A 25,470-nucleotide genomic window follows, 5' to 3' on the forward strand; every position below is an offset into this window, starting at 1 on the left:
GATAGATAGATAGATAGATAGATAGATAGATAGATAGATAGATAGATTAGAAGATAGATAAATAGATAAATAATAGATGGATGATAGGTAGATAGATACTAGAGATAAACGATAGAGAAATAGATGGTAGATAGTTGATAGATAGATATAGATGTACACATATATGTGGAGAGAAAGAGAGAGACAAGGAGAAAGAAAAGAGAAAGAGAAGCGAGGAAGGAAGGAAAGAGAAAGGGAGAAAGAGGCAGAAATAAGGAGGGGGTGCATTCCATGTAAAAGCAGAGATAAAGAGTATTGTATATATGGACCAACAAGAAGACCGATTTGGTTGGACCATAGAAAGCTTGAGAGGAGTAAAGTGTAATAAGGCTGGAAATGAAGGTTGGAGTTAGAACGTGAAGTGTTTTAAATGCCAGACAGAGCTTGTCGTGTCACTGCCACTGAGTCAGAGGCACAGCACTCAGCTCAATGGGAATGACTTCTTTGTCTCTTCCTTTTTAGAGGTGAAGCAATTTCCCCTATTCATCATGGCTCAAGAAGGGGACACAGTCAATATCACCTGCACTACCACTGGAAAATCATCTGGACTCTACTTGAAGCGAAGTATTGTCATGCTCATAGAAGTAATGCATTTCTCCAAAAATAACAAATCCATCATAACAAAAAATTACAAGAACCGTACCATCATCTCTGGGTCCCTGAATGACTTAATGATCACAATAACCAATATACAACTAAATGACACTGATGTCTATACCTGCGAAGCCACAACGTCTGAAAACCTCCTGGGAACTGGCACCATAGTGGTGGTAACAGGTACTCGATTCTGCTCATACTTCAGAAAAGTGAATGCCATTCCCAGAGTCTTTGCTTCCCCTGTTTCCCCTAACTATAATTTATTTCTCTGCTCTCGGTTTGCCTAAGTGTCATTCTCCCTTCCAGGCTCAACCTCAGTGCCATTCCTTTCATGAAGAACTATACTAGCTCTAAGAAATCCTTTAAAAGCTCTCCCTAGATAGATCTCATGTAACACTTGTTCTCAATTATGTATTGCTTTGTATTGTTAAGGATTTTTTTATGTATATGTCCTTTCTTCTAAACTAGTTTATAACCTCCTTTAGGGCAGGATTTCTATCATTCAACAATTCATTCACTCATTCAATCAACAAATATTTTGAGCATCTACTGTATTCAAGATACAGTGCTAGGTACTAAAGGGATAAAATAAATATATGGATGGCCCCTGTTCTCAAGAACTGACAAACTAATAGTGGAAATAAGACCGGAATAGAAATAATGCAAATTAGAATTTAGTCAGAATGTAAGAGAAATATAAACAGAAAACAAGTTTCCTGGTATAGTGGATAGAGCACTAATTGTGAAGTTACAGGATCTCCATTCACATATTGACTTTGCTATTTCTGACTTTGGTGACCTTAATCAAGACACAAAATCTCCCAGATTCATTTTCCTCATCTGGAAAATGGACTAGAGGGCATATAAGTTCTTTTCTAACTCTGAAATCTATTTACTCTGTGATCCTCTATGATTGTGAGTAAGAGTTGTTTTGGTCTCTGTTTTTGTAACTCCAGCACCTAGAATAGCACCTGACACATAATAGGTGCTAAATAAGTACCTGCTGATTGATAGATCCATCCTATTCTACAAGAACTTAGAGGAAGAATGGGGCACTTCTAGTTAGGAGGAGCATGGAAGGCTTCCTAGAGAAGGTACCTCCCGAGCCAGACCTTGCTGTGTTGTTCACTCATTTTTTTCAGTTGTGTTCAACTCTTTGTGACCCCTTTTGGGAGTTTTCTTAGCAAGGATACTGGAGTAGTTTGCCATTTTCTTCTCCAGCTCATTTTACAGATGAGGGAACTGAGACAAACAGGGTTGAGTGACTTGCCCAGAATCGCACAGCTAGTAAGTGTCCGAGCCCAGATTTGAACTCAGGAAGATGAGTCTTCCTGACTCCAGGCTTGGCACTCTATGCACTGTACCACCTAGCTGTCCAAGCTGGATTGTAAAGGGGAAACAAAAGGTGTTCAGTAGAAAAAGGAGGGGAGGAAGGGCATGAGCAAAGACTGAGACTGAAAAGAATATGAGGGGAAGGTAGGTGGCGCAGTGAATAGAGCACCGGCCCTGAAATCAGGAGGACCTGAGTTCAAATCCAGCCTCAGACCAAACACTTGACACTTACTAGCTATGTGACCCTGGGCAAGTCACTTAACCCTAATTGCCCCCCCCAAAAAAAACCAAAAAGAATATAAGACAAGAATAGGACATGACAAGTAGTCCTGAGGTGTTGATTCATGGTGGAGCCTGGCCTAAGTTCATCTCCACTCTTTTCCCTAGGATGGAATATAGTGACTAGGTCCTAGGGTCATAGCATCACAGAATGTCAGAACTAGAAGGGGACCTGGAGGATCCTCTTTTCCAATACTCTCACTTTACAGGTGAGAAAACTGAGGTTCAGAGACATTAAACAACATATAAGCACACAGTTAATAAGTATCATAGTTGGGATTTGAACTCCTGATACCTAGTGCAGTGTTTTTTCTACTATTTAGGGTGACAGAAACTCTGATGAGTTAAGTCACGCAGCTAAGGACACAGAGATAGCTACCCTTTTTTCAGTATTCCCCATCTACCTGTGAGACCCAGCTTTTAGAGCCCTGTAAATCACTCTTCGCTATTTCCTCTCCCTAGAAAAAAAATGGAAAAAAAAGGATGGAAACCTGAATTCACAGGTGGAGGTGGTTTTGATTGTGACATCTTTCTTCATTGGGCTGGCCCTGTGGCCACTGTTCATGATGACGAAGAAGTGGGTAAGTGAATCAGACCTGTGGCTTGTCTTGTGTTTTTTCATTTGGCTATTTCCCCACCCAACAGGCTGAGCTTCTCTCAAAAGTACAGAAGGAAGAAGAGGCAATATGAGATACAGAAAAACCAATCATTTGGAAATCCCAGATACCATCTCATTTTCTTTTGTTGGGCCGCTTGGAGTGGGGACTCCAGACTACAGTATCTATGGAACACTTAGGTCAGAGCCAGTACCAGATAGAAAGATCAAGTTGTGTGTAGGGAAAGGAGGAGCAGATTTTAAGAATCATTAGGAAAATGTGAAGATCATGAAACAATGAAAGGAATTCTATAGGATGAACATTGAAGAGGATGTAGATATTCAAAAATTCATTGTCAAGGACAATTTGGGGACTGCTTAGCTGCTCAGGATCTTGCTTGAGTGCGTCGAGAGAGAGATTGCTAAGAAATTCATTCTAGGCTACTGTCCTGGCTTCTTTCTCCAACTTTGTCAGAAACCTAAAACCCCTAGACTTAAGAATTTCCAGTGGAAGAATTTCACTAAGAGCCACGAGATGCAGGAGAAAGTAGGGAGTGACTAGTTAAATAATCTTTTCCAGAGTGGAGACAAATCTCAAGCTCAGCTCTAACGTGACTATAATGCCAATCAGTACCAGACTCCAGGGTCTCTTGGGAGACAGAAATCACTTTGGTTTGATTGATAGATAGGTAGATAGATAGATAGATAGATAGATAGATAGATAGATAGATAGATAGATATATGGGTGATGGATGGATGGATAGATAGACAGATATAGGTAGTTATATCTAGTTATATAGTTATATATAATATACACATATATACACATCTATATCTCACGTACTTACACATATATACATATATGTGTGTATATATAAACATCTATCTTCAAAGTAGACTGAGAAATCTTGAGCTAGATCAATCTTCAACATCCCTTTCAGTTTAAAATCTATGATTCTATGAGTTACTTGCAACAGCATGGCACCATGAAAACAGAATTGGATTGAGACAAAGAAGGTAGGCAAAAATTCTGCCTCTACCACTTAATACTTTGTGATACCTCTTTGGGTCTCAGTTTCCTCATCTGTAAAGTGATGATTTTCTGGGTCCTTTATGGCTCTCTTTGATCTCAGATGTGTCTGAAACAGAATTTGAACTCGGAATCATGTCTCCCCTTTGCTTTCCTTTACAAATACAAGGTGTTACTGTGGAACAATGACAACAACAACAAAAAAAAAAACCAGTAACAACAGACTACTACTAGTTAGTGTTTTATTTCTGAAAAGGCATCTGATCTAGTCCTAAGGGGACTGCTCAGCTTGCAGAAGGAGAGCTAAGTACTCAAACTGAACTAAAAATAGGAAAAACTGCTTTTGTTTTCCAGGTACAGAATTTAAGAAGGACTCAGAATCCATCAAGTACCGTGTATGAAGACATGTCCTATGCCATTCAACGCAACACTATATGCCGGGACAATCAGTACAACTGACCAGCCTCACTGTGGAGATCAAACAAGGATACCCTACAGAAAGACAAGTTCCTCTCTCCCATTCTGTAATTTCTCTCTGCCTTGGAATGAGGAATTCAACCTTCTACCGGAAAACAGCCACCACAAATCGTCCTAGGGTAAAGGAGATTAAGTTGTTTAATAGATTTTAAATTTCACAGGATTAGAAATGGAAGAGATTAGGTTCAGCATACACCCACCTACTCCCATTCCATTTTGTACCACATACAGCAATTACCAGAACTGAGATTTATACCCCACATCATATAGGTGGAGGAGGGGGTGGAGGTGAGAGACTTTTGGAAGAAGGAAGGTATACTAATAATGTTGCCCCCAAAAAAGTGCAAAAAAAGAAATGAGGTCATTGAATTGTTTTTTAAAACATACAAAAAGAACAGAAAAGAGTTCAGAAGAAAACAGATATTGAGATTTGAGTATGGGAAGGAGTCCACACTTAGGCTCCAAATGTAGGAGAAAGGACCACTTGTCTTAACATAACTGTTCTCCCCTCAAGGCAACATTCTTTGTGGTAGCATTGTGCTAAGCAATCTACTTCCTCACTGCTCTGTGTCATATTGCTATGAGTCTGGACCCTTTATGAATAAGCACTTTGTCAAAAATAATAATAAGAATAATAAAAAGATCTATAAAGCTGGCACCCTTAGAATTTTGGCTCTTTGGACCTTGGCTTTCAAAACTATCTATGTTCTTCTGATGGGGTTTGAACTGTGCTTCAGTCTTGGGTGAGTGAGGGGTATAGAAACTTCTTGTTTGAGGAGACTATGGGCCAGTTTGACATCGGGGCAGTGTCCCGAAGGTCCCTACGAGCGTTTGATATTAGTGGGGCCCACAGCGTACCTCAGAGTGCAGGAAGCTAAGGTTTAGTTGAGTCATGCTGGGCTGAGGTTGTGCTACCACGTTAGGGCTAGCAGGAACAGACTGCTATGCTAATGATTTCCATCAATCCTGTATATCCTTCAATCAAAAAAATATATTTTCTGATGGCAATGGAAGAAAAGAAGGAAATAAGTATTGATTAAGTGCTGACTATGTGTCAGGTATTGTGCTAAGTGCGTTTAATTCTCATAACACTCCTGAGAGGTGGTACAATTATTTTTTGTTGTTTAGTCATATCTAATTCTTTGTGACCCCATTTTGGGGTTTTCTTGGCCAAGACATGGAGTGGTTTGCCATTGCCTTCTCCAGTTTGTTTTACAGATGAGGAACTGAGGCAAACAGGGTTAAGTGACTTGCCCAGGGTCACACAGCTAGTAAGTGCCTGAGGCCAAATTTGAGCTCACGAAGATTAGTCTTCCTGATTCCAAGCCCAGTGCTCTATCTACTGTGCCACCTAGCTCCTCTGGTGCTATTATTATCCCCATTTATAGTTGAGGACACTGACGAAGATAGAGACTAAGTGATTTGCCCAGGAACTCAAGTCTTCCTGACTCCAGGTCTAAAGATCTATATACTATACCACCTAACTGCCTAATCTATGGGAGCCAAATCTCATCCTGATCAGATATTGTCAGTGCTAACTGACCTGTAGTAAACAGACTTGTGGCTATACTCTAGCCTAGGTTAATGCAGCATGGCATAGAAATGCAACATGTAATAATCATAATCATAGCTAGCATTTATATTGCAAGCTAAGTGGTGCAGTAGATAGAGTGAGCGGCCTGAAGTCTGGGAAGACTTGAATTCAAATCTGGCCTCAGACACTAGCTGTGTGACCCTGGGCAAGTCACTTAGCCCTGTTTGCCTCAATTCTCGCATCTGTAAAACAAGCTGAAGAAGAAAATGGCAAACCACTCTAGTATCTTGGCTAAGAAAACTCCAAATATGATCACAAAGAGTCAGACGTAACTAAATAACAACGATTAAAAATGTTTTCTCATTTGATCTTCAAAACAATCCTGGAAGGTAGATGCTATTATAATCCTCGTTTCACAGATGAGGAAACTGAATCAGAGGTTAAGTGACTTGCCTAAGGTCAGATAGGTAGTGTCTGAGACCAGATTTTAAGTCAGGTCTTCCTGATTCCAGGTCCTAAGCTTTGCCCACTGTACCACCTAGCTAAAGGATAGGATTTAGAGTCAGGAGACTTGTGAATCCTGCTCCTGATACCCTGGCCAAATCGCTTAACCTATCTGAGCCGTAATTTACTTGTTGGTAAAATGAAGATAATAATTCTTATACTACCTACCTGCACAGGGTTTTGGGAGGGAAGATCTTTGCAACTTTAAAACACTATTGAAAAGTGAACTCTTTTTATTGCAACAATCAGAAATTCTTTGATCTCATTTTCCACTCGGTAGAGGGATGTTGGTACAACTAAAAATTCTAATAATAACCAAACAAAGAAAATATGTGTAACCACATCCTCTCTGCCTTTTGAAACTCTGCAGAAATGGTCAACCTGGTCCTCTTAACCACTGAAGAACTATCTCTTTAGGAAGAAATGCGAACCTTGTTAATACCTAAAATAGGTTAGGAATAGGGATTGGACCTGCGATTTCACTGCTTTAGGGCATTCCCAGATAGGGACATTCTCTCTAGACTGCAGATTGACATCTTCTCCATAGCTATTTAAACTTAAAACTAAGACTTTGGAGGCACCCTATATATAACAACTAGCATTTATATAGTACTTTAAGGTTTGCAAAATAGGATTTGTCTCACTAGATCCTCACAACAACCCTGTGAAGTAGGTTATTATCATCATCCCAATTTTATTGATGAGGAAACTGAGGCTCAGAGAGGTTAAATAACTTGCTGATGGTCACAAGGTCAGTTAAATATCAGAGGCAAGATGCCAGGTTTCTTGGGACTGCAGGTGGGGTGATGCATCTCTACTTTTCTTACATGTCATTGGAAACAGTCATAAGAGATTGATATAGTCCAGGGTGGGGAACCTGTGGCCTCGAGGACACTTGAGGACCTAGAGGACCACATGTGGCCTTGAGGTCACAGGTTTCCCACCCCTGGATAGTCTGTGGGCTAGGTTGGAAGATCTACATCCATAGTCTCCTATGTGGTAAGCACATACTATTCATCCTCAACTCCTACAGAGCCCTCTCAGAAACATCACTTTCCTTATTCCATTAGTTCCTCCCGGCATCCCCTTCAGTTACCTTTGATAACACCAACATAGGAGATGTCATGAAGGAGCTGCCAGTATCATTCCCTCTAGCCCTCCTTTGGAGTATAAAAACTTTCCTTTCTGCATGGGAACAGTGTCTTCCTCGTTACTACAGGCTGTTTAGTCATGTCAGGCTCTTCATGACCCCATTTGGGATTTTCTTGGCAAAGATCCTGGAGTGGTTTGCCATTTCTTTCTCCAGCTCTTTTTTTTTTTTTTACAGGTGAGGAAACCGAGGCAAAGAGAGTTAAGTGATTTGCCCAAGGTTACACAGCTAGTAAGTGTCTGAGACCAGATTTGAACTCATGAAGATCAGTCTCCCTGATTCCAAGTTCAGTGCTCTGTCCACTATACCACCACATACATCTGATATTAATGAGGCCCATGACATAGCTCAGAGCTCAGGAAGCTAAGGCTTGGAACCAGCTATGCAGACTGTGACTCTCTCTTCAACAACAGCAAGGATCTTTCCAGAAGTGACTTGGTCAGCCAGACACAGCTGTGTTGCATCAGGCACCCAGCAAAATCATTTTTTCCACTTACCATTTCCAATTAGTCCAACAATATGCTATCTTTCCCTGTAGATCTCTCATATAATACCAATTATCTCATTATTATCATGTGATTTTTGGATGGTAATGAAATTTTGTTTGGAACGTAATAAGCAAGTCTGCAACTGGCTTGTGCTAGTGGAATCACATCAATGATGAGGAAGGAAGGAAGGAAATAAGTTTTTATTAAGTGCCTATATGTGCCAGAATCTGTGCTAAGTGCCTTTTACAAATGTGATCTCATTTCATCTTCACGACAACTCTAAGAGGTAGGTGCTATTATTATTCCCATTTTAAAGGTGAGGAAACTGTTAGAAAAAGTCACTGGGTGTTTGAGGCTCAAAAGGATTTGGATCAAGGGGAAAGAACATCTTCAGAAGCTGAAGCATAAATACTTTGGTTGGGATTAATTTCTTCTCCAATTATGTGTGATAGTTGCCTTTAGCACTCCCTTTTCCTTCAGATTGATACAGTGGTCCCCAGTGGTGTAGTACTAGGTGCAAAGTGGACAACCAAAAGAATTTAAGTAGCATAGCTTCCACTTATCTTGGAAGTAATTCTTGAGATAAAACAAAATAGATGATCAGATATCCTGAAGATAAAGAGAAGAAATACATCCTGCTATACTGGGGCACAACTGAATGGATTGTCTTAATCCTCGTACTTTTAGAATTAAGTAAATATCTCAAGGGAATTTTTTTTTTCATTAAATTTTTTTTTTAAACAGCACTTTGGTGACTATTTTCCATAGGAAAATATGCTTTTTTTCCTGTTGTAGCTGAAATTTGAAGAAATCTGTTTTGGTGGAGATACATAAATTTTCTTAATACTTTTTGACTTAGGTTTAAAAATAAAACACTAATTTATGCACACTCACACTTGTATATGTATATGTCTAAAGCACATTTGTGAATGAGTGTTTATATAGGTTCTTTTTAAAATAGGGAACTTTGGTTTATGCTACAGGCAGGTAGGTGACAGTGGATAGAAAGTATTGGACTTAGATGCAGAAAGATCTGAGTTCAAACTCAGCCTCATAAACTCATTGTGTGAGCCTGGGGAAGTCACTTAACCTTTGTCTGCCTCAGTTTCCCTCATCAAGGGGGTAATAATAGTACCTGTCTCCCAGGGTTGTTTGTGAGGATCAAATGACATAATATTTGTAAAATGCTTTGCAAAGCTTAAAGTGCTAGATAGATGTTGGCTCTAATTATTATTACATATTGATAAAATGCTTTAAAACACTTTTTTAAGGTGTGTACCTCAGAACTGAATATACATATTATTTTCGAAGGGCCAGCCAGGTGGCACAATGGCTAGAGTACCAGGCCCTTGAGTCAGGAGGACCTGAATTCAAATCTGGCCTCAGACACTTACTAGCAGTGTGACATTGGGCAAAGCACTTAACCCTGTTTGCCTCAGTTTCCTCATTTGTAAAATGAGCTAGAAAAGGAAATGGCAAATTATTCCAGTGTCTCTGATGAGAAAACCCCAAATATGGTCATGAAGAATCAGAGATGAATGAAACGACTGAACAGCAACATTATTAGAAGGAGAATTACCTCCAACAACAGGAGCCTCATTGAATATTTAAAAAGTAGCCACTATTTCCGCATTGTGCTCTATACTTCAGGGTGACATTTTTCACTCTAGATTGTAAATAATCAAATAAAGTTATATGCAGCTAACTAGTACATTGGACCTGGAGTCAGGAAGACGAGTTCTAATTTGGCATCAGTTATGTGACTCCTGGCAAGTCACTTAAACTCTATCTTTCCTCAATTTCCTCATCTGTGAAATGGTATTTTATCCTTACAGTATTTGTAAAGTGCTTCACAGTGCTTGAAATACTACATAAATACTAGCTGTTATTATATGCAGTATCTTCCCTCCCCTCCTCCCAAAAAAGAACAAACCTTGAGGTTACTGACTTCTACTTGACCATGTGCTTCCCTCAGTAATCCTCTTGCGCCTGTAAGTGTCTTATGGAAGTCACTTTTAACCTCTTGTAATTCAACTCCAAGCACTAATGACCTGGACCCTGACACTTAGTGCAGCTTATCTCTAGAAAGCCATTTTATATTGAAAGGAAAGTATTCTTTGATGCCCACAAAAAGTCTTTCAGCCTTGCCAGTAAGTAACAAATCAGACACGGAAGACCTCAAGAACATCATCAGTGTTACATCCTGTTGATCTATCCAGAAGAACAAGGAAATCAAAAACATGCTCAAAATTAAACCCCAAACGCTTTGTTGAGTCATTTCAATTGTGTCCGTCTCTTCATGACCCCTTCTGGTGTTTTCTTGGCAAGTGGTTTGACATTTCCTTCTCCAGCCCATTTTACAGATGAGCAATTGAGGCAAACAGGTTAAGTGACTTGTCCAGGGTCACACAGCTAGTAAGTGTCTGAGGCTGGGTTTGAACTCATGAATGAGTCTTCCTGATTCTAAGCACCGTGCTCTAGCCACTACACCATATAGCTCCTCTAAACTTTTTATGGCTGGTGACTCAATACCTAGAGCATTGAACTTAGAGCCAGGTAGATGTGAGTTTTAATCTTCAGACACTTACTATGTAACCCTTAGCAAGTCACTTAACCTCTCTCATCCTGTTTCCTCATCTCTAAAATAGGGATAGTAACAGCACTTACCTCCTAGTATTGTTGTAAGGATCAAATATGATAATATGTTACCTGAAATTTCAAAGTGCTACATAAATGCTAAATATTATCATTATTACTATTATTATTGTCCTAGGATGCCATGAAGTGCTTGTTAAAAGAGGCAAAAGAGTAGTGGGGAAAGAGGGCTAAACTTTGGGCCAGAAGACCCAAGTCCCAAATCCATTTACACTATGAACAATTGTTTCAGGGGCACGTCACTTTACCTCTCCAGGCCTCAGTTTCCTCATCTGCAAAATGAGTCAGAGATGGCCTCTAAGGTCCTTTCCAACTTTTGCCCCATAGGAGTCACTGAATCATGTATTTAAAGCTAGAAGGGACGCCAGATCATGTATTGTCCAATCCCCTAATTTTAAAGGTAAGAACTCTGTTGTGTTGACTTGCCCAGTGTCATACATACAGTGGCAAAGGTGGAATCTGAACCTGGGACTTCTGGCTCCAAATCAATCACCCTTTCCACCATATCACACTGAGTCTGGGGTTCCATGAGACTTCATCAGCATAATTCACTTCTTCTTAAAGAACTCCTGACTCTCGCTGCCAATTGCCTTGTACGGAAGCATATAGCACTGAGACCTAAGTTTGGGTATAAAAATTAAGAATTAAGAAAATAACAGCATCCTGATCTAAAGTCTTTAGTCTCCCTCAGATCAAGACCTTCTTAGGCAATGTACAAGTACAACCTGTAGCTAGTTCATTTGAAGGTGTTTGTGGTTGCTAAACCAAGAGTGGGAATCTCTTCTTGATAACCAAATGTAGAGATGTACCTTTTGTTCATCGCTGATCATATTGAAAGAGGAAGTAGATGGGGGAAGGTAAAGGGGAAGGCATGTCATTTAGTTGCTCGGTCGTGTCTGGTTTCATGACCCATGGACCAACTGTCCATGGGGTTTTCTTGGCAAAGATGCTGGAGTGATTTGCCATTTTCTTCTCCAGTGGATTGTTTTGTCAGGCAATCAGAGGTTAAGAGATTTGCCAGGGGTCACACAGCTAGGAAGTATCTGAGGCTGGATTTGAACTCGGGTCTTACTGACTCCAGGCCCAGTGCTCTACCCATTGAGCCATCAGATGCCAACATTAAAGTGCTGTCATTAAAGTTCATCATTGTTTTTCAGTTGCCTCTGACTTTTCATGACCCCAGTTGGGGTTTTCTTCGCCATTTCATTCCTCAGCTCATTTTACAGATGAGGAAACTGAGGCAAACCGGGTTAAGTGACTTGCCCAGGGTCATACAGCTAGTAAGTGCCTGAGGCCAGATTTGAACTCATGAAGATGAGTCTTCCTGGTTCCAGGCCCAGTCCTCTACCCACTGCACCTCTTAGTCACCCTCGTATTGTTTAGTAATTCTTAAAACTTTGAAACTAAACTTATGTACTTTGGTTTTTGCGATTGCTATGAAACTTCAACTTTTATTTTATAATTACTACAAAATATAAGTTAGGAATTATTTGAGGAGGGGGTCTTTTCTGATTTAGCAGGAGCTACTCTGCCAGTCAGACCCTCTCTGTGAGCAGATGCTTGAACATTATCTCTCACAGATTTGGCTAAAATGCAAGAATACATTTTTTTTCTTCCACATCTGCTTCCCTCTGGTTGTCCAATTCCTACCTGGTTCACTGATTAAACTTCTCTTTGTCTATTTCTTCAGTCCTCTACTCAAGTTCACTCTCTTTGGTGAGGCTCTCCCTACGGGACTTTATCCCATCTCAGACCCAGAACTTCTCCACTCTCAGTTCAAACACCCTCATTATAACCTTCCTGATTGAGGGCTTACCCAAGCCTTGCAGTTGTCCATCTCTGATAAATCAGTGCTATAGCAAAATCGCAGCTACAAGAGACCCTGCCTTCCCAGTCTTGGCCAACAATCCCCTAAGTCCCTGCCTTGCTAAACCTAAATTTTGGACACTTGTCACTGCACTTCCTCCCTCATCTAACAATTATCTGTTTTATCAGTTTATTATCTAACTGTTCTGTTGGTATTTGCAAAAATTTTACTGTATAGTTGGTTGAATTTCACTAATAAGTGTCATAAACAAGTTAATATTAAAAACAAATACATTTTACAAAGTCATCACTAAAATTACTCCACTAAAACCCTCTTCTGATGCCTCTGCAAGTTGGCACACTGAAGGCCTCCTCATTCTTGAGTCCTAACCCAACAACCAGGAAGGACAGAACAGCAATTTTTTGAAATATAATTGTTTTCCTGCTCTTTCCATAACTAAGTACTCATTTACTTGAGAGTTTCTTGTTAAAGACCAAAGTACAGGCAGTTAGAAGGTGAAACAAGGAAGAAAGCAGAGAGTCCTCAGACAAAGAACCACCTTCCCAGAAAATCTTTGGTAAAAGCATCAGGAATGAATTGCTGAGATTAGGGAAGGTGCAGCCCCTGGCAGAGGTGTCCACAGCAGGAAAGAGCCAGAGCTTCTCCCCAGAAACTGGGAGGAGGGAGAGGCAGCAGCTCCCCAGAAAGTCACCACCCCAAGATCCAACCCACAAGAATTTCTGGGACCTGTAGATGGGCAGCTCCTAGCAGCTTAAGAGGAGCATTTTTTTTTTTGTTGGAAAAAACAACTCCAGGGACATTACATTAATGTAATTTAAAATATTAATCCATTACTTTTCTCCTTTACTATATTTTTTTTCTAATTTCTTTTGCTGGCATGACTATATACAAAATTCAATAGAAGAAAAATTTCACTGCCTGCATTTCTTTTCTGGCCATGATTCTTCACTTCATTTCATGATTATTATTAAAAATAATTTTGTTGTATTGAGGAGGAGAAGGTGTTAAAAATTATCCCCTACAAGTGTCTAATAAAGACAATTAATACATGGAAGAGTGTTTTCTGATGCTGGCTTGGACTTGCCACGCTCTCATTTGCTTGTATAGAAAAGTCATAGTAATAAAACATAGGCTTATTGATTTAGACTAGAGCTAGAAAGAAATTTCCAGCTATCATCTAGCCCAGTGATATCAAATTCAAATAAAAATGGGGGCAATTAAAAACATAAGGGTTCCTATGGACCACATATTGACTTAGATTCAAAATATGTTATCTATGTTTTGTTGTATTTTTATTTTTTTCATTAAATATTTACCAATTATATTTTTCATCTGATTCAAACCCTGTTCAGAAGTGTTGTAGGTTCTAAGTGGCCCAAAAATCACGTGCAACACCTCTGATCCAGTCTGTCAAAGCAAATAAATGGAGTCACTCGGTGTTTTGTTTAGGCTTCAAATATATTAGAAACACAGACTTATTAATTTATCAAGTCTTTATTTGAAAGATACTAAGTATCTTCCCTATCAGCCAAGAGGCCTGGTTTTACAAAGAAAGGCTGGTATTTATATGCCCTTTCTAGAGATTTCCAAAGAATTCTAAGCAATTCCCTCAACTCAAGAATAGGATGTTTAGGGGCAGCTAAGTGGCACAGTGGATAGAGCACCAGCCCTGAAATCAGGAAGATCTGAGTTCAAATCTGGCCTCAGACCAAATACTTGATACCTACTAGCTGTGTGACACCGGGCAAGTCACTTAACCTCAATTGCCTAAAAAAAAAAAAAAAATAGGATGTTTATCTTACAAAAGGGGAAGACAAGTCGCAAATCATGAAAAAATAAAACACTTCAAGGACTATAGGATGTATGACAAATAACAATCATTCTACATAGCCAATTCTGAGAACAGGCCTAATTGTATCTCCCAACATTCCAAAGATTGTTAGTAATTCCTGGTATCTTGCAGCGTGTGCTGGTTTTGGCACGTAGACAATTAATCTTAATAAACAATTTAGTTTCATTTTAGAAGTTTAGTTCATTCAATTAAGCACTACATTCCTTCTTATGTTTAAATGTTATGTTCAAAACTCTAACATACTACTTTTAATCCAACCACTTCATTTTACAACTAAGGCTTTGTATTAGGTAGGGAAAACCATAGGTTAACCATACATACAGTCAAGGCTTTTTGCATATATATCATTGCTCAGAGCTTATAATTCAAATAATCAACAATGGATTATGTCAGTGGGGGAATTCCACCCAGGCATTTGCCAAGCGCCATTTCCCTACCCCCCCCACATACACACACACACACACACACACACACACACACATACACACACACACACACACACACACATACATACACACAAACATATACACACACTTTATTGACCAAGGCTTATCACTAGTTTAGTTGGCTAGCTGAGAAGCACTGCCCAATAAAGGCTGTTACCCAAGGATAGGTTAAATGGGTCAACAAATGGGTAAACCTTCATTGATTTTTTTTTATAGCAACAACTGGATACTGCCATGCCTCAAGGAAAACAATAAAAACTAAAATCTTAAAGGTCCCATTTATCCAATAAAACTGGCAAAGCTTCAAAAGCAATCACAGTGGAATCTGGTTTGGACATGAAAAAAATTATGTGTTCGACCTCATTCTCTCCTCCTAGATTTTATCTCTTCTCTTGGGTTTATGATTTGGTAATATTGCTCTCTCCACTTTTTCTTCCAACCCTGTCTGATCACTCCTCAATCTTCTCTGTTGGTTCATCATCCATATCACACCCTGTAACTGTGGGTATGTTCAACCTGGACTTGCTTCACTTCTCACTTTATACCAAAGGTTTCAAGTCAGGAGTCAGAGAACTTGTTTTGTTTTTAATATTTTGATAACTATATTTCAATGTGAATGGCTTCCTTCATAACCCTACAGATTTTATTTTATGCATTTAAAAACATCTATTCCAAGAAGGGGTACATAAATGGCTTCCCCAGACTTTCAAAGGGGTCCATAAGACATGAAAAGGTTAAGAACCCCTATTGTAGACCATCGTTTGTTGATGTCATCAGCTCTTCTGAATATAATTATCATCTCTTTTCAGATGACTCTCAGATCCAGTCCTAGTCTTTCTTCAAATCTTCAATTCCATATCACCAACTGCTTATTAGACATTTTAAAATGGACATCCCATAAGTATCTCAAACTCAACATGTCCAAAACGTAACTCATCTTTCTCCCTAAACTCACCCCTCTTCTGAACTTTCCAATTGCTGTTGAGGGCACCACCATCCATCCATGACTTCATCCTTAACTCTTCACTCTCGCTCATCCCATACATCTTGTAGTTTCTTTCTCTCCAACATGTGTTCCTCTCTCTCTACTCACACAAATGCCTCTCTGTGTCTTTCATCACTTTTTACCTGAACTATTACAAAATCCCCCTAACTTGATTCAAATCTCTCCTCACTCCAGTTCACCCTCCACTTGGCTGTCAAAATTGTTTTCCTAATGCATCAAGTCTAATAAATGTCATCACCATAATAACTCAAGTGGCTCCCTATAACCTCTAGGATTAATTACAAGCTCTTATTAGGCATTCAAAGGCCTTCAAAAACTGGCTTCTTCAAATTAGAAGAGAAAGGAATAGTTTACCTGTCAGATCTATGGAGAACAGAAGAATTTATGACCAAATAAGGGATAAAGAATATTATGAAATGCAAAATGGATAATTTTGATTACATCAAATTAAAAAGGGCTTGCACAAACAAAGCCAATGCAACTAAGATTAGAAGGGCAACAAAAGGCTGGGAAACAATTTTTATAGCCAGAGTCTCTGATAAAGGCCTCATTTCTAAAATATAGAGAGAACTGAGTCAAATTTATAAAAATACAAGTCATTTCTGAATTGATAAATGATCAAAGGATATGAACAGGCAGTTTTCAGACAAAGAAATTAAAGCTATCCATAGTTATATGAAAAAATGCTTAATCACTATTGATTAGATTGCAGGGATGGGGAACCTGTGGCCTCAAGGTCACATATGGCCTTCTAGATCCTTGGGTGTGACCTTTTGACTGAATCCAAGTTTTACAGAACAAATGTTTTTATTAAGGGGATCTGTTCTGTGAAGTTTGGATTCAGTCAAAGGGTTGCACTTGAGGATCTAGAGGGCCATATGTGGCCTTGAGGCTGCAGGTTCCTCACCCCTGGTTAGAGAAATTAAAACTAAAACAAGTCTGAGGTGTGAGGTGGTAACCTCATGCCTATCTGATTGGCTAATATGACAAAAAAAAAAAAGAAAATGATAAATTTTGAAGGAGATGTGGCAAAATTGGAACACTAATGCATTGTAGGTGGAGTTGTGAATTGATCCAACCATTCTGAAAAGCAATTTGGAACTGTGCCCAAAGGGCTATAAAACTGTGTATACCATTTGATCCAGCAATACCACTACTAGGTCTTTATCCCACAGACATCATAAAAAAAGGGAAAGGATCCACACGTACAAAAATATTTATAGCAGCTCTTTTTGTGGTGGCCAAGAATTGGAAATGGAGGGTATGCCATCAGTTGGGAATGACTAAACAATTTGTGGTATATGGATGTAATGGAATACTATTGTGCTGTAAGAAATGATGAGTGAGTAGATTTCAGAAAAACCTGGAAAGACTTAGATGAACTAATGCTGAGTGAAGTGAGCAAAACTAGGAGAACATTGTACATAGTAACAGCAACATTGTGAAATGACCAACTTTGATAGACTTAGCTCTTCTTAGCAATAAAATGATCTAAGACAGTTCCAAAAAACTCATGATGGAAAATGCTATCCACAGCCACAGAAAGAACTATGGAGTCTGAATGCAGATCAAAGCATACTATTTGCTCTCTCTTTTTTTTTTTCTTTCTCATGTTTTTCCCTTTTGTTCTCATTCTTCTTTCACAACACGACTAACATAAAAATGTGGTTAGTATGATTGTGCACATATAACCTATATCAGATTGCATGCTACCTTAGGGAGAGGGGACAGGAGGGGGGGAGAAAAAAATTTGGAACCCCAAATCTTATAAAAGTGAATTTGAAAACTAAAAAAAAAGGAAAAAGAAAAAAACTGGCTTCTTCCTATTTTCTAGTTTTCTTTTTTTAATAGTATTTTATTTTTCCCCAATTATATGTAAAGGCAATTTTTAGCATTCATTTTTACAAGATTTTGAGTTCCAAATTTTTCTCCCTCCCTCCCCTCCTCTCTTCCTAAAACAGTAATCAAATTGATATAGATTATATATGTGTAATCATATCAAACATATTTCTATGTAAGTCACAGTTGTGAAAAAAGAAGCAGACCAGAAGGAAAAAAAAACCAAAATAAATAAATAAAGTAGGTGAAAATAATATGCTACAATCTGCATTTAGAGTCCATCAGCTCTTTCTCTAGATGTGGATAGCATTTTCCATCACAAGACCTTTGAAATTGTCTTGGATCATTGTATTGCTGAGAAGAGCTAAGTCATTCATAGTTGAACTTCATACACTGTTGCTGTTACTGTGTACAATGTTCCCCTGGTTCTGCTCATTTCACTAAACTTCAGTTCACATAAGCCTTTCCAGGTTTTTCTGAAGTCTTCCTGCTCGTCATTTCTTGTAGCACAATAGTTCCATTACATTTATATAACACCATTTTCTAGTTTTCTTACACATTAATCACGTATTAGAATCCTGTGGTCTAACCAGTGCTGGTCCTCACTCACAACGCTGAGCCTTTGTACTAGCTGCCATCCTTGTCTGGAATGGTCCCTTTCTTCACTTCTGCCTCTTAGGATTGTAGAAGGCAAAGGGTCTTATCAAACAAGGTAGATTCAGCTGTCAGCGTGCAGGGAGAGAGTGAAACTCTCTCCTGTGTAGGTGTTAACTTTTTTAACTCATGCTTCCCTCAGTGGGTTGGGCCTTCATTTCCAGAGAAGTCCAGGAATGGCAACAGTGGGTTTCTTTAAATGAAAGTGAACTTACCCATGAGTTGCTCCCTCATAGCCTTTCACTCTAGTTGCATCATGATTGATTTCTAGGTATAGCTCAATTCTGAATTCACTTCAGGCTTTTATGGTCTAATCACATTCTCCCTTATTTGTCCTAATAGCTCCAAACCCCAAAATCAACTGCCAATGACCAAGCCTTATGTCTCTTTAGAGTAAGGAACCCTCTCTTTCTTATGTCCTTCTTAATCATCTCATTAAAATGTGATCATAGTTGGGAAATGTTTTTCAAAACTTAAAGCCTTATATAAATGCTAGCTACTTAACCTCTTCATATTTTTTAAGTAATACACCAACTGCTAAGCATTTCTTCTGACCAACAGTATTTTAGGAGACGAAAATGAGATCTATATTTAATACACCGAATACAAAACAAAAGTTAGCACACCCAGCCAGCTAGAAGACAGAAAAGCAGCTATTTTTTTCTTCTCGGAAGTGTGAAGGGCCCCTATTGCAGGGATGTGCTCTCACACCAGTCCTGAATCGGTTTGGGAGAATTGGCTGTAAAATTTTCAATGTGAGCATTTATACCTCAGAAATCAGCAAATGCTGCAAATGAGGGCTTGATTTATTGTTTTGTTGATTATCTAGACTTCAGAATTTGATGCGAAAATGTTAAGGATTCAGACTAAACTTAAGAGAGCAATAAAAAAATTACATTGACGCACTTGTAAGTTTAATCTACAGTAACATTTTCCCCATTTTATCAAGTCTAGTTAATGGAGCATTTTTTTTCCAGGGAGCCAATTGTTAAATATTTATCAGCACACTGATGCTAAGTGTGTCTGTTCCCTCCGGGTAGGTCACCACCTTAGAGATGCAGCTCCCTCCTGAAGTGGGCTACTTAGACTCATGCTGGGTCACAGGAGTGGTACAAGCATGGTCAGGCTCTAAAGCCTTTACAAATGTGGCTTGGCCAGTCCTCCACCCAATTCCTTTTGCTTAATGGGTAGCTTGGACTTCAGGGCCATTGATGATTTGAGAGTTGGGCCAAATCTACCCAGTTCTTTACTTCAACTGCCTTGAATTATAAAAGGATTAGTCTGGAAAATGTCAAAAATCTTTTTGTGAGCTCCAATTGTCTGCTGGTCTTATTAGCTACACTTACTAGCTGTGTAACCCTAGGTAAGTCCCAAACTTGTTTGCTTCAGTTTCCTCATCCGTAAACCGAGCTGGAGAAGGAAATGGCAAACCACTCCAGTATCTTTGCCAAGAAAACTCCAAATGATGTCAGACATAACTGAAACCAGTGAACAACAACAGAGTTCAGAAAGTTATAGAGATTATTGCATACTACAAAGTTTGCATGGAAGTTAGGGAGGAAGGAAATATTTATCTTTAAGTGCCTGTATGTGCTGGGCACTGTGTTAAGTGCTTAACAAATACCTCATTTGATCCTCAAAACAAATGAGAGACAGATGCTATTATCCTCACTTTACAGTTCAGGAAACTGAGACTAACAGGGCATAAATAACTTGCCTTCTCACAGGTTCTCACAGCTAATACAGTGTCTGAGGCCAGATCCAAATTCAGATATTCCTGACTCCAGCCCAGCACTCTAATCACTGCTACCTAGCTGTCTCTAGATTTTCTAGCATTTACACAGTGCTTCAAGGTTTGCAAAGCATTTTACATGTGTAAACTCATTTGATCCTTACAAAAACCATGTGAAGTAGGTGCTATTGTTTTAATAGCCATTTTACTTTGCAAGATGAAGAAACTGAGGTGGCAATTTGTATAATGAAATTTCACATTATTCATAAGATATAATTACAACTTAAAACTTGTACTTGCACCTGATTTAAAATCTTCTCAGTACTTTTTTTTTTCCTGATGCCATCCTTCTCTTACATGTTGTGTTATAGATTTGTCAGCATGAAGAGCTTTCTTCCAGCATTAAAATAAAATTATGGGCAACACACTAATAAAATTTATAGTCAGGACCGCCTCAAACAGCAAATTCCAGTGCTTACAATTAGAGCAAGGGTAATTATCCTTTAATTTCTTTAAGTTAGCATTAATACAAATAGATTTGGGGGTTTATTTACATTTGTATCATGTAATCATACATGATAATCATTAACTATTTCTTTTGTACACATTTAAGTTCCTCCTCTTCAATAGTTTTATGTTCCAAATCTTTTAATCTCTCTTTTATTTCTTTATAATTCTGCATTATGTATTCATTTTTTCAAATTTCAAGGTTTTCAAATTTACTAATTGAGTTTTTAAACTCCATATTGAGAGCCCTTGATTTCCCCTATATTCATCCACAATTTCTTCTTTTCATTTCTCTTTTGAATCATTCTGTAGTTACTTATTATTCCATGATCTCTTTGGAGTCTACAGGATACTATATTTCATCAGATATTGGTTCATTTTCTTTTGCATTATAATTATTTGTGAAGAGAGCTTTGTATTCTTTCTGAGGATTTACTCAACCTTCCTTCTGATTTTAGGACACTTTCTGTTGATTTATCTTCTCATGTCCTGGACTGTTACTAAGGCTTTTTCTCTTGAAATTTTTGGTGTTTCAAGTTGTTTTTAAAAATTCCCCCAACACTCACTTTCTGACCCTGGCACCCCTTGGCTACTGGGCATACTCCCAAGGCTAAGCCCAAAGGCTGCTTCAATCTCCTTGGGTTGTGGGATACATGTTTACCAACCTGAGTCCCTTCCTTATATTCCTTCTGAGGGGAACAAGGCATCCATATCTGGGTTTCAGTACCCTAGCTTTCATACTCAATGCAAAATCTCTTTGTCTGGAATCCCACCCCAAATCCCCTATCTGTTCTCCTCCCTTCTTAACTGGGCTGAATCAGTATCTGCCACTTTTTTAGAGGGAGGGAGAACAGTTGATAGGTGTTCCAAGAAGAGTCACTGAAACCTTTAGGTCCCCAGTATAACTAGAGCCATGACCCAGTCAAAATGAAGCACATTTTAAGCCTCTCTTTCCCCAATTTCAGCTTCATGTGGCTAGGCAGATTTAATGTCTGCTGTTTCTTGAAGGGTTAGGGCAGGTATGTGCTGGTAAATGTTTAACAACAAGCTCTCCCCCCCCAAAAAATGTATATTGACACACTTGTAAGTTTAATCTGCATTAATATTTCCCCTATTATTTTATCAAGTGTAGTTAATAGAACAATAAGTCAAGAACTGATTTGTAATGCTTGCTCATTTCTGAGCTGTAAATAAAATGAAAATTTAACAACCAGCTCTCACAAGCTAACAAGAGCTGGCTCCAGCACACCATCAGAGTGGAGGGGATGCCAAAATTAGCAAAGATGAGCAAACTTGAAAATTAATGTGTGTTTCCGGATGGGGAGGGGTGCTGTGTAACTGCTTTAAGGATTGTAATTCCTCAGCATTAACTCCTAAGAATTTTACCTAGTAAGAGCTCTGTCTTCTTTCTACTGTGGATTAGCGGCAATTACTGTTCACAATTTTGTACTTTGCATAATTTTTTAAGGGTTAGAGGGCGAAGCAGTTTGGAAGAAGTAACTAATGTATCATCTTGCTGGTCACATGACCTAGAAGTCATGAATGGACTGAAATTGAATAATATTAGTTCAGAGGACCTGATTTCAAGTCTATTAAATACTTCTGGGACCCTGAGTGATCATTAAACCTCACCTAGCTTTTTGTTCAGTTGTTTTAGTTATGCTCTTACTCTTCATGACCCCATTTGGGGTTTTCTTGACAAAGATACCAGAGTCATTTGCCATTTCCTTCTATAGCCCACTTCACAAATGAGCAAACAGGGCATGATGACTTGCCCCAAGTCACGCAGCTAATAAGTATCTGAGGCCAGATTTGAACTCAGGAAGATGAGTCTTCCTGACTCCAGGCCTGGCACTTTATCCACTATATCACTTACCTGCCTCCCCCTAGCTTCTACCAGCTGCCCATTCAACTTGACATTCCTTTTCTGCCTCTTTACATTCACAAAAGCAATCCCCCCTCTCCCCCGTGTCTAGATTTCACACCATCTTAGGCTTTTAAAATCCTTCCAGAATTCTGCAAATTGTGGATAATAATACTTATAATACTTATTCCTACAAGATTATTGTAAGGAAAATACTTTGTAAACCTTCAAGCACCAAATTAATGTGAACTATTAGAAAAAGGTCATTTCCTTCAGGAGTTCTTAGTATCCATTTGAGTTTAGCTGTCTTCCATCTCTTTCCAGGATAGAGGTGGTAATATCAGGTGCCATGAAATTTCCTAGGGAAAGGATTCCTTAAATCCTAACAACTCCTGGCCAACTAGCTTCTGTTCCCACTTGCAAAGGAGGCTGAGTCAAATTTGCTCTGGTTGGTATCCCATTCCCTGTGATTAGTCTCTGGCATGCCAGTTTTCTTGGCTTCAGCTCTGGACTCTCACCCTGGCAATACCTCCCCACCTGAAGCACAGGTTATCTCTGTGATCACTGGAAGCAGCTGCCTCATACTGACAGGCTGGTACTAGAAAGCCTCTTATGAAGTAATTAGCTCCCTAATTACTCATCTCTCTGAATCTGTCAAGGATTCTGGGGGAAATCATAGAATTATAGAACATAAATAAGAGCCAGGAGAGATTTAAAGAATAATCTACTCTAAAAAAAATAAAAATGTAAATTTTTTTTTAAATTTAAAAAAAATAAAAGAATAACCTACTCTAATCCCTTCGTTTTACAGGTGAATTCAGAGAGGTTGTGACCAAGGTCATGGCTAGTATGTGGCAAAGCTTGGAGCTGAATCTGGGTCTCCCAACTCCCAATCCAGTGCTCTTTTTATTGCCTCCCTGGACTCATGGAAAACAGCACTTCTCCCACCCTTGCCCTTTGTGCTTAGTACAGTGCCTTGCACATGGTAAGTACTCAATTGTTTGTTGGCTGACATGGTGACTCTATTGGCAAAATAAGGATCACAGCATCCTAACCTCAGCTTGTCTCAGAGAGATGTTTTTCAGGTTTACCATTAAGCCTTTCTCCTTAACCACTTGATGTATCAGTACAGTCAAATCTGATAATCAACTTTGTAGAGCACCCTCCCATTAGATAAGCAGATGGTGTAATGATAGACCTTTGGGGCACCTCCCACCAAAGGCATTCAGTAGTCCTCCAGATCCTGTCCTGTCGTGTTTCAGTTGTAGAAGGGCACCTCAAATCCAAGCAATGATTCTAGGCTTTAGGAAATTTAAAAATCCCCCCACCATATTCTATTTCTTCTTTTGAAAGCTTTAATTGAATTCCTCAACTTCAGTGATGTGTGGTGAGAATGTTTGTTGCCTTGACATAACTGCCTCCATTTTGTATTTAGGCCACTATTTTATGATGTGAGTTGCTGGGTTTTTTAATAGCTTATTTTTATTAAGATATAATATTATATTGAATAATATAATTATCTAGAGTGGAGGGGGCACTGTCTGAAGCTTCAGGTTTTTTGTGCAGCTGTTTTCAGATTATATTATTCAATGTAATTGAATATTTATTTAATTTAAATTTAAATTAAATATTTTAAATATTTTTATTTTATTTATATATTTATATTATTATATTATATAAAATATTATATAAATATTTTATTTAATTTAATGAATATTTAATATTGAATAATTATATAATTATATATAATGTATTATATATTGTGTTCTATTATATTGTTATATTAATATTATATATTACATAAAATTATATTATTCAATATAATAGTGTAATGTTATACAATATATTATGTTAAGTATTATGTAAGTCCTGTGCCAAAGCCCATTCATATGGGACTCTCTCTTTATTGATGGAGATGATTACCTTGCCCTATGTGAGGAGCAGGGTGGAGGTGGTGAGAGCAAGACAGCTCCAGTTTTTGAGACTCTTCAAACTTTGTTTTTTTCAATACCCTTCAAGCTGTGGGTCATTTGGGGCACATCTGGCTTCTAGCTTTGAAAAGGAAGAGGCCAACCCCCCTTCAGGTTACTGAAGGAAAAGACTCCATCGTGAATTTGTCCCTGGCTTGCTATAGTAGAGACTTCAGGGAATTTCCCCTTGGATGGGATCAATGGTGTCAGCCCTGAAAACAAATGACCAAAGAGTCACAGAGGTTATGCAATAGCTGTTAACTCTGAAAGTACCAAAGAGCTCACACAGGTTATCACAACCACAGTTAACTCTGAAAAAGAAAGCAAAATAAAACCAAGGAGCCAACAGTGGTCATGGGCAAAAAGCTTTCTTTATTCTGTTGGAGGAGGGAAATTAAACACGTGCCAGGGCTCCCTATAGTAAGAGACCCAATTTAGTGTAGGCAAATCAAAATACATATACCAATGGCTACGCAGTGAGCTGCAGCCCTGACAATGAGGAGTAAAAGCAACAATGAGACAAGTTTGACTCATAGCAGGACTTCTTATCCAGAACATAGGTACTGCAGGTGCTTGTCTGAGCTCAGGGACCACCTGGTTCTGGTGGGAACAATTCTGGGATTTTGCTGTGGCAGACTAGTAAACACACCTTTCCCTAGACCGTATTACCTTGGAAGAATCAAAAACTTACAGGTCTCCAGAATTATCTCTGAAAACAGCTGCACAAATAACCTGAAGCTTCAGACAGTGGCCCCTCTGCTCTGGAAAGAGGTCCTCACATTAGTATAGAGTTAAGAGTCAAGAAATAGGCTGGAAAAATGAGCAAATAGCAGCAAAAGATCCTGACTATAGAAAGTTACTACGATGACAGGGAAGATCAAAATACAAACTTAGAAGATGACAACAAAGGTACAGTTAGGTTGCGCAGTGGAAGCATTGGCCCTGGAGTCAGGAGGACCTGAGTTCAAATCTGACCTCAGACACTTGACACTTAACTAGCTGTGTGACTCTGGGTAAGTCACTTAACCCCATTGCCTAGCCACAAAAGAAGAAGAAGAAGAAGAAGAAGAAGAAGAAGAAGAAGAAGAAGAA

The 25,470-nt window shown here is 38.8% G+C and overlaps 1 protein-coding gene and 1 pseudogene across 1 annotated transcript in view; one reads left to right on the top strand and one right to left on the bottom strand.

The window, feature by feature from the left end:
* Positions 1-5,005, top strand: part of CD7 (CD7 molecule) — a 14,820-nt gene extending 9,815 nt beyond the window's left edge. Inside the window, exons 2-4 of the mRNA XM_027873215.1 lie at positions 502-816; positions 2,710-2,828; positions 4,227-5,005. Coding sequence (XP_027729016.1) covers positions 502-816; positions 2,710-2,828; positions 4,227-4,331 — 539 coding nt within the window. The 3' untranslated portion in view covers positions 4,332-5,005. The remainder of the gene's footprint in view (positions 1-501; positions 817-2,709; positions 2,829-4,226) is intronic.
* Positions 5,006-13,073: 8,068 nt separating this feature from the next.
* The window catches only part of LOC114051186, a 22,834-nt pseudogene continuing 10,437 nt past the window's right edge, over positions 13,074-25,470 (bottom strand).

The sequence above is a fragment of the Vombatus ursinus genome, unplaced genomic scaffold (assembly GCF_900497805.2).
Source record: "Vombatus ursinus unplaced genomic scaffold, bare-nosed wombat genome assembly UNPS02014801.1, whole genome shotgun sequence".
NCBI lineage: Eukaryota > Metazoa > Chordata > Mammalia > Diprotodontia > Vombatidae > Vombatus > Vombatus ursinus.